We start from the raw sequence: 12,387 nt of genomic DNA on the forward strand, positions 1-12,387 counted from the left end.
GATGGGACTTCCCATTTGCAGAAAGAAAACTACATCTACACAGACATAATATAATATAGAGTACCTTTCTTTGGCGTTCCTGTTTTCCTGGGCTTTGAACGAGATGACAATACTTCGCTCCTCACCCACTTTCAGGGGCAGCTCATTTGGTGTGACAGAAAAGCAACCATCAGACTCACTGCACTGCAAACAAAAGAATGTTGGAAAATAAGTCAAACACTAAGAAGTGCCAACTGTATAAAATTAGGAAATTGTGTTCCTCTGTGTGTGTGTGTGTGTGTGTGTGTGTGTGTGTGTATATATATATTAAAAAAAAAGGTATATTAGCAATATGATTATCATTTAACGTGCAACTTAATTAGAAACTGATATTGTGTAAGCACATTCTACAATCAGCCAACATTTGAATAAGCCTGTTACCAAAACTGAAAAACTAGCATAATATCAAAACCCTCAATACATTTTTACATCATGTAAAAAGGTTTGGGCAATATTTGGTAGATGAATTCTCTAAGAACATTTTACTTATTAGATACTTGTATTAAAACATGACTGGAAATGTCTCGATTTGGGGTTCAAGTGTCATGAATGGGCCATAAAAATCACCAAAAAGGGCAGAAATATCACTTTATACAATTGAATTGAAGATGACATTATTTTAATATATTTGTAATTTGAATATTGAGTGTATAATTTACAATTTTAACCATCTCCAAAACAATTGTCTAATAATTTACCGGTAAATGTAATATGCATTCATTTCCGTTTATAAAAAACCTAAAGAGGCCACTTCTCAGCAGAACAATTCCTAAAGATGGGGTTTTCAGTTGATGAGACAGCTTATATAATCAAAAGGGACTTATTCTTAAACCAATAAAATGTACACACAACTAGATTTAATTTTAAACAATACATAGTCCCGTTACCACACAACCGAATGTACTGTATAGTTTCAATTCTTCTTTGGACACAACCTCACAAATGGACACATACTACTTGTTAACCCTGCATGAAAGATATGCACTTTAAATGTATGGCCTCATTTTCTTGTTTGAGCTTTGCATAATAACACATTTCTACCACAGAAACAAAACCAAAATGTGTATTCAACAGCGCCACAGTATTAAACCATCTCTTTAAGAATTCACTGTGGAGGTGGCTGAGTTGGAACGAGAACGTGTGAAAAGAGGCCAGACGGGATGAAGGTGAACACAAGAAAACAGGGGGAAAATATCAATGAGTCCCCGCACACAGTCTGAGTCCAAAATGTCACAAAGGCTTACCCAAATCCCAAATCTAATAAGAAAAGTAAAGGTCAGAATTACCTTGAGTTTCAGCTGCACGTCGATGTTTCCTGCATTCTTTAATGGCAGCATTTGTTGGCTGGATTTACCCATCGGAGCAGTGAGGCTGACAGTCTAGAGACAGGCAGCAGTGAGGCATCAGAATTAGGACAGGGCAGGAAAGGAAAGGAAGTTTAACATTCACGCAGAGTGAAAAATCAGTCATGCATCTAGATTAAGATAAGATATTCCTTTATTGTCCACACATGGGGAAATTTCATTGTTGCAACGCAGGTAGATACAGAGGAAAAGAACAGATAACTTACAGGAAGTTTGAAAAACACAAAAACTCCTATAGACAAAACCTCTCATTCCTTATAAGGAATGGAGGGGAAACAAAGATAAAGAAAAGAAAAAGAAAAGAAAAAACAGCTGGCGTAAAACAAGACAATACTAATAATAATGGTAAAATAAATACTATATTTACATACGTTATATGCACATGAATATGACAGTATTGCACATGGTTAAGTCAGTATTGCAGGTGTTCAGGGCTAGCAGTGTTTGTTTTAAAGTCAGACAGCAGCAGGAAGGAGAGACCTGCGAAACCTTTCCTTCACACAGCGCGGGTGGATCAGTCTCTCACTGAAGCTGCTCTCCAGAGCGGACAGAGTGTCCTGCAGGGGGCGACACTCATGGTCCAGCATAGATGTGAATCTAGCCAGGACCCTCCTGTCCCCACCTCCTGCACCGAGTCCAGAGCACAGCCCAGGACGGAGCTGGACTTCTTGATGACTTTGTCCAGCTTCTTCCTCTCCCTCTCTGTGATGCTGCTGCTCCAGCAGGCCACACCGTACAGGAGGGCTGATGCCACCACAGAGTCGTAGAAGGTCTTCAGGAGTGGCCCTGTCACTCCAAAAGACCTGAGTCTCCTCAGGAGGTAGAGCCGACTCTGGCTCTTCCTGTACAGTGCGTCTGTGTTGTGAGTCCAGTCCAGTTTGTGGTTCAGATGAACACCCATGTACTTGTATGAGTCCACTCCCTCAATGTCCCTTCCCTGGATGTTCACTGGTGAGGGGGCAGTGGGGTGGTGTCTGCGGAAGTCCACCACCATCTCCTTGGTCTTTGCCGCGTTGACAAAGAGGTAGTTCCGCTGACACCAGTCCACAAAGTCCTGCGCCAGTCCTCTGTACTCTGCATCATCGTCGTCCGTGATGAGTCCGATGATGGGAGAGTCTTCAGAGAACTTCTGCAGGACACAGCTGTCCGTGTTGTGTCTGAAGTCTGCAGTGTACAGGGTGAAGAGAAAGGGCGCGAGAACAGTGCCCTGGGGCGCCCCCACACTGCAGGTCCGAGTGTCAGACACACAGTTCCGTGCTCTCACAAACTGGGGTCGGTCAGTGAGGTAGTCCAGGATCCACTGCCAGGTCGTTCTCCACACCAGCCGTCTCCAGCTTGTCCCTCAGGAGCAGCGGCTGATGGTGTTGAAGGCGCTGGAGAGATCAAAGAACAGGATCCTCACAGAGCTGCCAGGCTTTTCCAAGTGAGAGTGAGAGTGAGAGTGAGAGAGAGAGAGTGGTGCAGCAGGGAGATGGCGATTGATCAAATATCAGGAAGTGAGAATTTAGCTCATTCACCCACTGTAGGTCTCCCTCTGTCTGGGCAGGGGGAATTTTGAAGCCTAAGATGGTTTTCAGGCTCCTCCACACTCCCTGAATGTTCTTCTGCTGCAGCTGCTCCTCCATCCTCCTCTTGTAGCCGGCGTCCGCCTGCCTGATCTTCCTCCTCAGTTCCTTCTACACAGTCCTCAGTTCCTCCTTGTTCCCTGACCTGAAGGCTCTCTTCTTCTCCCTCAGCAGAGCCGTCAGTGCATAGTTAATCCACGGCTTGTTGTTTGGAAAACACAGCACCGTCCGGCAGGGAACAGTGTTCTCAAAACAGAAGTTTATGTAGTCCGTGATGCACTCTGGACTGAGGACAGCAACACTATCACAGACAGTGGTGTTGAAGCAGTCCCTCAGAGCCTCCTCGCTCTCAGCAGACCACCTCCTCACCTCACAGGACACCACAGGCTGCCTGCGCACGATGGGTTCATACACAGGCCTCAGATGTACAAGGTTGTGGTCCGAGCTGCCCAGGGGAGGGAGGGGGGGAGGACGAGGAAGAGCGCCTTTGGGTGCTGTGTTTGCAGCCTACAAGTGCTGCTTTTTCGGTGTGGAGCGCGGCACGTAGGGTGCGTTTTGGCGTTAATTACATTGTTAATTACATTTTATATTATAAAACATGTGTCCTGTATACATGCACCTTTTTAATATATATAATACTGGGTAGTTTGTGGGAAAATCAGTGGCTGGAAAGAAAATCGTTATTGGAAAAAACTGTTTTGGCAGGTCAGACCTCCTTAAAAAACGGAAATCAGTATCGGCGAAGAATCTTGCATCTCTAGTCTGGACCCCAAGAAAGCTTTTGATTATGATTTGGTAAAAAAATAATATCCGACTTGACAAACCCACCGACTCTGGAAAGAGGGGTGAGGCAGGGCTGTACTTGGTCTCCCCCTCTCACCGGTATTTGCTTTGGACTTGGACCCATTGACCCAATATATCAGAAACAGTCAATGGTGTTACAATTGATGGGATGGAACATAAAAATCGCCTGACATGCAAATTATGTTTTATCGTTTTTGACCAGACCAGAAGTTTCCATAGCTAATGTGATGCATTTCCTTCAAAATATTGGTCTAATGTCCAGATACAAAAAACGGAAACTCTCTCATTCTGGTGACCCCCTTTGACCATTAAAAAGACCTTTGGTTTGGTTCTCCATAAAGATTTGTCACCAATATTAAAGAAAAAAATATACCCCCTTTTTTCCTCTAATGAACTTGAAAATGTGAATCTTATTCCATATTTAAGTCAAAGGATTGAAACAAACATTTCTCTATCTTCCAATCTACATCCCCAACCAGCAGTTTGATGAATGGAATAAAACAACCTCGAAGTTTATTTGGCAAGGCAAAAGCATGTGGCAGGTACCCCCCACCAGAAAAGTATAGTGCACACTTCAGGGATGGACATTAGTGTGAGCAAATGGTATTGTTATCTGAAAACGTACAAGATTGGTTTGTGAATAATCAGCCGTCGTACCTGTAGGTCTTTAGGTGCATGGACACGTGCTGTCCCAGACCTGGCCCTTAGAGGAATACTTCTGATCACGTGCGTGCGGCCTGGAGAATCCACTTCAATGTCAACACGAGCAACAAACTCATCCGGCTGTCCAAGTTCATCTAAAATGAAAAAAATAACTATGGTCCATATCTCAAAGAAAGAGGAGATTGTATTAAAGATTTGAATTAAAGAGGATTTGTCATTTCTTTGTTTTAATTCCCCGTTTGTAGGCGGACAGTAACAGCAGTCAAGGCTTTTTGGCTAATTCTGGCATATTTACAGAAATGTCTATCAATATGCACTGTCCCTAAAACAAATATATTTAAAGAGCTTAGGGGTGACACAGTGCCGCGAGTTTGAATCCCGACTCCGACAATTTACTGCATGTCCTCCCTTCTCTCTCATCCCCCATTTCTCACTCATCTGTCCTGTCTAATAAAGCCTGCAAGCCAAAAAAGTAAAGTTAGGAGAGTAGTACTAACTTTAACAGTAGTGAATATTATACATTTGTGTCACATTCATGTCTAGTGCAGAATCATTCCTACGGTATATGTACTGTAGATTACAGCAAAGTATAGTAAACAAACATAAAGCATAGTATTTTGTTTTTGCCCTACCCATCGAGGATGTGTATTTTGAAGGCGCCTTGAAATGAACCCAAATCACAAAGCATTCTGGATTCTAGTAAAAAGAAAATGTTAGACAATATTAAATCAGAAAATCTCACAATAAGGCTTAAGCAATATCTTGTTTTTGATCAGATTTGAACAGTGGGTTTTGTGATCTCACCTCTCCATAGCTGGCGTGCATCACATGATTCATAACAGCAGGAGGAGTTATTGGGGTGATGTGCCCAGCCTGCTGTGTTGCTTCAGATGTCATGGTCACAGGGTTTTTGGATAAACTGAAGCATCGCCAGGCTGTAGCGTTCTGAGTGAGACAGGCAATGGAATGAGGGGGAAAAAAAACAAAAAAAACAGAAATTCCATTTCTCTAGCATGATTTGGGTGCAAACCAAATCCATATTTAATGGGTGTGTATATGTGGGCTGATGTTTAGACCAGGGCTATGTTATAGAATAATACAAATCTTAAATCTAACCAACTCACAGCACTGAGAACCAGACGGATGGGAACTGTGGCATGGGTCCTGTTCAGCAGTTTGAGGGGAAGGGATTTGGCTCCTCCAACTGGCAGGTCCCCAAAGTCCAAACACACTGCCTTACCCAGTTCAACCTAAAATTACAACAACAGTTGATATTTTTCAAGTCAGTTATATCACAATGATTGATTTTAAAGCCATTGTGATGGTGAATTTACCTCTATAGCAGGATTCTCAGCTATAGCCACAAGCACCACCCGTTTAGCAAAAATCTTAGCCCTGGCCGCCATCTCTGATTCTGCAGAGGCAGGCCATGAGCACACACTGAGCACACACTGATAAACACCGGGTTGAGGGGGAATGAACAACACTTTCTGATCCTCTGCAGTCTTGGGACCAATAATAGTTTTATTTTTTACAATCAGCCACTGGTAAGGCAAGGCATCCACCTGCAGAAATTAGATTAGAAATTATATTATCAGTAAATTAGATGATAACCAATTAAATAATCTAGTGCCTGTACGTTAGTTAAATCAAATATGTTGCAATTTATATTAAATATTTGCAATTATGTACAACATATTTCATCAGGAATAGAAAAAGAAAATCGAATAAAGTTTCCGTCAACTGGCTTCTTACTTACCTTTTCCCCATCTATAGATAGGCCGGTGAGTGTGACGGACACTTGTTGCCACCTTTCAGAGGGGTTAAAGAGACTGAGGGATGTCTGAGACGCGATACCTACACAGCAGGCATTAGGAAACCGAAGCTCTTCAGGTACCACCACTTGACCTGAAAGACACAGAATGATCCATACACTACAGGAGAAGCATACCTTTTCTGACACAAACATTTAATTTAAATTATATAAATTAGGTTTACAGCATACTACAATACCATTTATATGGAAAAGACATGCATTAAACTTTACACAAAACACATGTTATCACATACCTCTAAGATCCTCAAGACCTCCAACAAAAGCCTCAGACCCAAACTGACTGTAGGGCTTCCCCATTAGTCCTAGGTCCTGTTGACTCTGGAGTGGCCTCAGCAAATGCTCTGATCCTGTTGCACCAGAAAGTCCCAGAGGAGCTGGAAATGAGTGGCCAGGCCTCACCATAAGATCGCTGTTGGACATCCCTGGAGAAGGAACACCATATAGGCCATTTCCTGTCTTTGTGTGATAAAGACTGGGATGCAGAGCTGCCTCAGGCCCAAAGTACTGCTGAGGTAGTTGTGATGTGAAAAGGGAACGTCCAGCGAGCAATGACTGCAGATCTCCTTGTGGTGGGAGGTCAACCAAACCAGTACAGTGCGGTTTAAAGCTTGGGATGGGCACATAGTTTGCCCCATAGATGGATGATGAGCTGGAAGAAGATGGGGCCCACTGCTGCAAGCCCTGAGGTACTGCAGTGGTGCCATTGGGGTGTAGATTAAAATTGCTACAGTAGCCGGAGTCAACTTTAGTGAGCTGCCTTATATTTGAGTCAGTGAGGTGGTTCTGGTTGCCTGCTTTTTCTGCTTCGCTACACTGATAGTTGCATTCGCTCTGAGCACGACTGCAACCAAGAACGGAGCCACTTCGAGAGCCGCAAGGACTTTTAGAGTTCTGAGGGGGGAGTGGGTCAAGGCTCTTTGAATGTGGCTGGGCCTGGTCCAAACTCTTGGCCAAACTCAGATTATCCTTGCTGGATTGGATGTCAGATTCTATGGGAGGGGTGGGGCTGAATCTGATGATGGTCGTACTCAAGGACATAGTGCGGTCATTCTGAGAGAGAGAGAGAAGGTAAGATTTAAGAAAATTAGACAGGTAAAATGTATCTAGAAATCACGTGTGAATAATACCTTATCCATTGAGAGCTTTTGCTTCTCTGGAGAAGGTATCAAAGTGCCATCGTTCATTGAAATATAGGTGAGCCTGCTGAGACCAGGGCTGGAGCAAAGAGACTGTGGTGAATAGTCTGGAGGTCGGTCACCGTTCCCTCCTCTGGAAGATGACGGTGATGTCATACTGTAAAACGCAAACAGAAAGGACTAAACCAATGCAATTATTCCATATATTACATTTCTATATTCCTTAAGAATTATAAAATACCTTTCAGCACTAGGGAAAGAGGTTTGACTTGGAGAAGAGTGTGTAAGCGGTGAGGTAGAGGGCCTGAAGTACTGGGTTTCATCCGCAAATGGTTCCTGGCTTTTAGTTTTACCTGGAGAAAAAAAGGCAAATTATGTAATTAAAACACACTGGATTTTAAAAAAGGAGACATTTTATTCCCCCCAGTACTTCGTAATAAACCATTGACATAAGTAGATCATTTCTTTACATTTCGCTTGTTAATTTAACATGGTACCATTTTTAGTTTTAAAAGTTGAATTTAGTTTAATCATTAGCGGTGCATTTTCATTAACTTGTCAAACAAAATACAACTCTAATGATAAGGGAACACGATTATAACATGGCTAAAAGCTCATTTTGCATATGAACCAGAACCATTATCGTACAAACCTGATGTGGTGCTTTCTAGGCTTGGACAGGTAAAGCCAACATGTTTTTCTACAGTAGAATGAAGAGGGGCAGCCATAGCACTTTGAACTGGGAAACAGATTATTGGTCCATCTGAATGATCCGGCCCTACACTTTTTGAATTCTGTAATGAAGCAGCACCATTTATTTTAGGCTGGCCTGCGGGAGCCTTTCTCCATCCTGACGAGGATCTGGGAACATCGGGAGAACGAGCAGGAGAACATGCTGGACTTTTTTGCTTCTTTTGTGGTTTTTCCAAAGATGATCTGGGGATACTAGATGCTTGTGGTTTTACTGCAACCATTTTGCCCCCGTTGTCATTCAGCTGTTTTTCTGTCACTTGTGAGTTTCGTGTGGAAGACTGTCCAGAGCCTAAGGAGTTTCTTGTTTGTGAGCTAGAAGATGTACAAGGGCGAGGAATTGGGCTACGCTTCAAGTTACTGTTCTCTGTTCCTTTGCCGTAAACATTGTCAGAGGTTGAGCATTTCATTTGAGCAATTCTTTCCCGTTGATCTGGACAAGCCTTTTGAGCATTATTGAGCGAAGCGTGGAGGTTGTCAGCCCAGGCAGTCAAGTCAAAGGTGGTTTCTCCAAGATAGGCTTCACTAAAACCAGAGAGGTCAGTCTGCTTCAGATATTTGTCCATGTCAAAAGCACTTTTCTGCAGCGTCTCCATCATGATGCTCTGCTCCGCAACAGGGGGGGTCTAGACCACAGAAAACATTCAATTAAAATAAAAAAATATATTTGAGTTCCACACTTATTTGTTTGGTCGATTTCATTTGAGAGAACCAGTAACAGTTTATAAAAAGGTGAACGCATATTAGTATGGATCTACAAAGTAAACCCCTTCTAGATCAATTGTACACATACAATATACAAATACTAAACAACAAACTAGTACCACTGCTAACATTAAAGTGATACATTTATACTTACATGCTCATCAGATGGTGTTTGTTGAACTGTGTTTGTTCCAACAGGTTTGGCTTCAGGCTGGGGTTTACGCCTCTTGGACAGCTCCATGATCATAGCAGCTAACTGGGATGGGTCTGTGCTGATGGACGCATCTGCAATGGCTGAGGCTATAGTACTGATACTGAGCATCAGATTACTGCTATCACTGTCCGGAGAAACACAGCTTTGATTTCCCAGATTAGAGTCGGTGTCCTCACTGTGGTGGGGAGGAGCAACAAGTGTTTCCTATGGGAGATATAATGTACACATGACAATTACAGTAATGCTACAGATTAGAGTAATCCTTAAAATACCCTGTTGTACCTTTTGTCTGAAAGCTTCTGGTTCGACTGCCTCTTTTGGAGCTTCTAGGGTTTTGTCCAGGTCTTCTGCCAATGTAATGCATCATACATTATGAAATGATTACATATGACTTATTAAAGCCATCTTATACATTTTAGACAAACCTGGGTTGAGGGTTTTGTCCGCTTCAAGATCCACTGTGCCATTGTGATGAGTGGTGTCAGCCAACTCAGAAGGAATCAATGCAAATGGTTCCCTCTTTTCTGGAGAAGTAATGACGTAACCAAAAGAGGGCTGGAGTGGAAAGAAAGGGCTTTTAAAACAAGCTACCTACAAAACAAAACTGGGCTATATAATCAACATGAAATACAAGTGTACAGAGTGACAAACACTAAAGTATGTGCACTAAAAACAATACTGACTCGTTTAATGTCATCAAAACTTTCTGTCTGGAACAAACGTCCCAGGGCTTCAGAGCGTTGTCCAAAAAACTGGCCCAAAGACAGGCGGAGGTAGCTCTGATCTGCTTGAGAGATGTCCGACACCTGGGAGGCACTCATGAGGACGTAGTTGCTGCTGGGAAGCTTCCAAGACGAGTCACTCTGAAAGGTGGCGTTAGCCGGAGCAGGCTCAATCTTCTCTTCCTTCATACATCATAAAACAATGTCATGGATGGAAAGAAACAATATTAAATCAAATACAATCAAAATAAGTCCCAATTGTAGCATTTGAAATTGCAGTATAGATATAATTTGCTCAGTATACTATTTATTTAATTGTATTCACCTCAGCGGGAAATTAAATGGGGGGGGGGGGACATTGTGCATGTACCTGCATGAATTGGTGCTCCTTCTCAAACTCCTCTTGGTCCTTTGCAATTATTTCTAAAGCATCAACTGAAGAAAAACATTTTGATAAGCTTGTGTCCATAAACAGAAAACAGTACTTCGCTACTTAAATCAGATATATACCTGGAGCTACAAAAGGTTCATTTTGAAAATCCTGCAGGTTTTCTGGCATCTGCTTCCCCACCTCTTTTTCAAACGATGAGTAATAGGCAAGGTCAGTCACCCATTGCCCTTGTTCATTCTGATATACCACACTATTGGCCTTTTTGGCCCCTGAAAAGACAAAAATAATCTTTTAGCGCTGAACGGTTGTGCACATAGAGTAAAAATCAATAGCATGCTTTATAGCGATCACTGCAGTGAGAGATTTCCATCAAGGGTGTGATGCCATGCTGAAATATGGCGAATGATCAAATCTCAAAACAGGGCAAGACCTTCAAGGAGTTTCCAATTCATAACAAGTATCAAACATAACAAACCCTGCTGAAACTCTAGCTCCACATTTTCAGGACAGTTGGTCCAGCTGTCGTCAGAATCTTCCTGGTGTACACTCTGGGAGAAGTACTTGGGCTCGAGGGAGGTGGAGAGGGGGTTCTGGTCGTCCTCACTGGCGCTGCCCGAAGGCTCAGCAGCAGAGGCATTACCACAGGGTCCTCCTCGTAGACCCAAAGACTGTCTGCACCCATCCGCCTCGTCTATGCCCTCATCTGAATCTTGATCGTCACCTTCAGGAAAGCCTACCTACAGGGTCAACATCAAAATACCGTAGTGTGTAAAGTACACAATCACAATCAGTTTTTTTTCTTCAAATAAACACACACTAAACTAGCAAACAGAAAATGTAATCATGGGACTATATTGATGTCCCAAATATTAATCTTTGAAGTAGAAGTCATATTAGAAAAAAACCTGGGAAAGGTGAAAGCTCCCTGCGATCCCTTGCAAATTTGAGGCAGACATATTTGCAGAGTCTAATTTCCTGGATCCAGGTCCTCCACGAAGATGGGGAGAGTCCAAGAGAGGATTTGCAGTGGAGCCTGCCCCTGTGTGTTCCATGGCATCCTAACAAATGGTGAAATGGTAAATGGTCAATATTCATACAGCGCTTTTCCACCACAATAATATATATATATATTTTTTTAAGTTAAAGGCAAAATTAGGAGTAGATTGAAGATTTTGCCCGCACAGACAAAAATTTAAACTTTCTAAATTGCAACTCACCAGAGCCTCCTGGCGATCGACAGTCATGCTCCAGTTGACAGGAGACACTCTTGATGAGGCTCTGTGTGAAGAACTGGCTTCCCCAGTTCCTACAGGACCAACACGATCACCCATCTTTAAGAAATATCAGAAACTCTTCAAAGACTGTCAAAAAAAACTGTTTAATATCAAATTTGGTTATTTTTACAAGTCCTTGCAGATTCAGGTCACTGGCCTGATCTTCCCCCACGATGCCAAGCCCCCGGAAAACATCGTATGTGCTTTGAACAGGAGCTGCTGGTAAAGGCATAGTTGAAACTCCTCCATCATTTCCACTTTCATCACTGCCACTACTGCCATCACCACCTCCACCATCCCCTGGTAAAAAGGGAACCATAAAGAAACCAGAAAACATTTTACCATTAAAAATGTTCATATCACAACTACACGTTTTAGTATTGAATGCAGTACCAGTGATGGGAGGATTGATGACTTGTCCCTCCGCTGATCTCCTGGGCTCAAGCCCGGACATTGATGGACTACCCCGGCTGCTGGACTCCTCCTCGTCCGAGCTGCCACCTTCTAAACCAGGCCTAAAACTTGGATGGTGACTCTCTCCAACCTGTGCACAATAGAATTATTTTACTGCTATAACGCATCCATCCATCCATCCATCCATCCATCTAGTAGGTTGATCTTTGGGTTTTTATAACTTTCACCATGTTTTTTTCAATGTTTTCACCGTTAACCGTAGTTTACATCTTTTCTTAGACTCTCAAGTAGATTTTTGATTCACTGTAACTTCCAGTCACACAGGAAATTACAAAAATAAAAGCGAAACAATATACCCTTACAGGGAGGGAGACGAGCAAAAAGGGAACCAGGACAGAAGTGCGTGTGGCGAGACAGGGGAGGGAGAGACAGGGGAGGGAGAGACAGGGGAGGGAGAGACAGGGGAGGGACAGACAGGGGAGGGACAGCGGAGAAACAGGGGAGGGACA

At 42.9% G+C, this 12,387-nt stretch overlaps 1 protein-coding gene across 2 annotated transcripts in view; it reads right to left on the reverse strand.

The window, feature by feature from the left end:
• cep192 (centrosomal protein 192) overlaps positions 1–12,387 on the reverse strand; it is a 30,881-nt gene that overhangs the window by 15,608 nt on the left and 2,886 nt on the right. For both annotated transcript variants that reach the window (XM_072461693.1, XM_072461692.1), the window contains exons 9-31: positions 11,858–12,008; positions 11,595–11,764; positions 11,408–11,521; positions 11,096–11,248; positions 10,666–10,927; positions 10,310–10,459; positions 10,170–10,234; positions 9,761–9,982; positions 9,503–9,632; positions 9,360–9,424; positions 9,018–9,281; positions 8,061–8,784; positions 7,650–7,761; positions 7,400–7,565; positions 6,506–7,322; positions 6,195–6,343; positions 5,770–6,000; positions 5,560–5,685; positions 5,240–5,380; positions 5,068–5,131; positions 4,430–4,569; positions 1,326–1,418; positions 65–183 (exon numbers count right to left, since the gene is read on the reverse strand). In XM_072461693.1, the coding sequence (XP_072317794.1) occupies positions 65–183; positions 1,326–1,418; positions 4,430–4,569; positions 5,068–5,131; positions 5,240–5,380; positions 5,560–5,685; positions 5,770–6,000; positions 6,195–6,343; positions 6,506–7,322; positions 7,400–7,565; positions 7,650–7,761; positions 8,061–8,784; positions 9,018–9,281; positions 9,360–9,424; positions 9,503–9,632; positions 9,761–9,982; positions 10,170–10,234; positions 10,310–10,459; positions 10,666–10,927; positions 11,096–11,248; positions 11,408–11,521; positions 11,595–11,764; positions 11,858–12,008 (4,628 nt within the window). The remainder of the gene's footprint in view (positions 1–64; positions 184–1,325; positions 1,419–4,429; positions 4,570–5,067; positions 5,132–5,239; positions 5,381–5,559; positions 5,686–5,769; positions 6,001–6,194; positions 6,344–6,505; positions 7,323–7,399; positions 7,566–7,649; positions 7,762–8,060; positions 8,785–9,017; positions 9,282–9,359; positions 9,425–9,502; positions 9,633–9,760; positions 9,983–10,169; positions 10,235–10,309; positions 10,460–10,665; positions 10,928–11,095; positions 11,249–11,407; positions 11,522–11,594; positions 11,765–11,857; positions 12,009–12,387) is intronic.

This window comes from Eucyclogobius newberryi, unplaced genomic scaffold (genome assembly GCF_026437365.1).
Source record: "Eucyclogobius newberryi isolate DKJ021-1_F unplaced genomic scaffold, fEucNew1.0.hap1 SCAF_3, whole genome shotgun sequence".
Classification (NCBI taxonomy): Eukaryota; Metazoa; Chordata; class Actinopteri; order Gobiiformes; family Gobiidae; genus Eucyclogobius; species Eucyclogobius newberryi.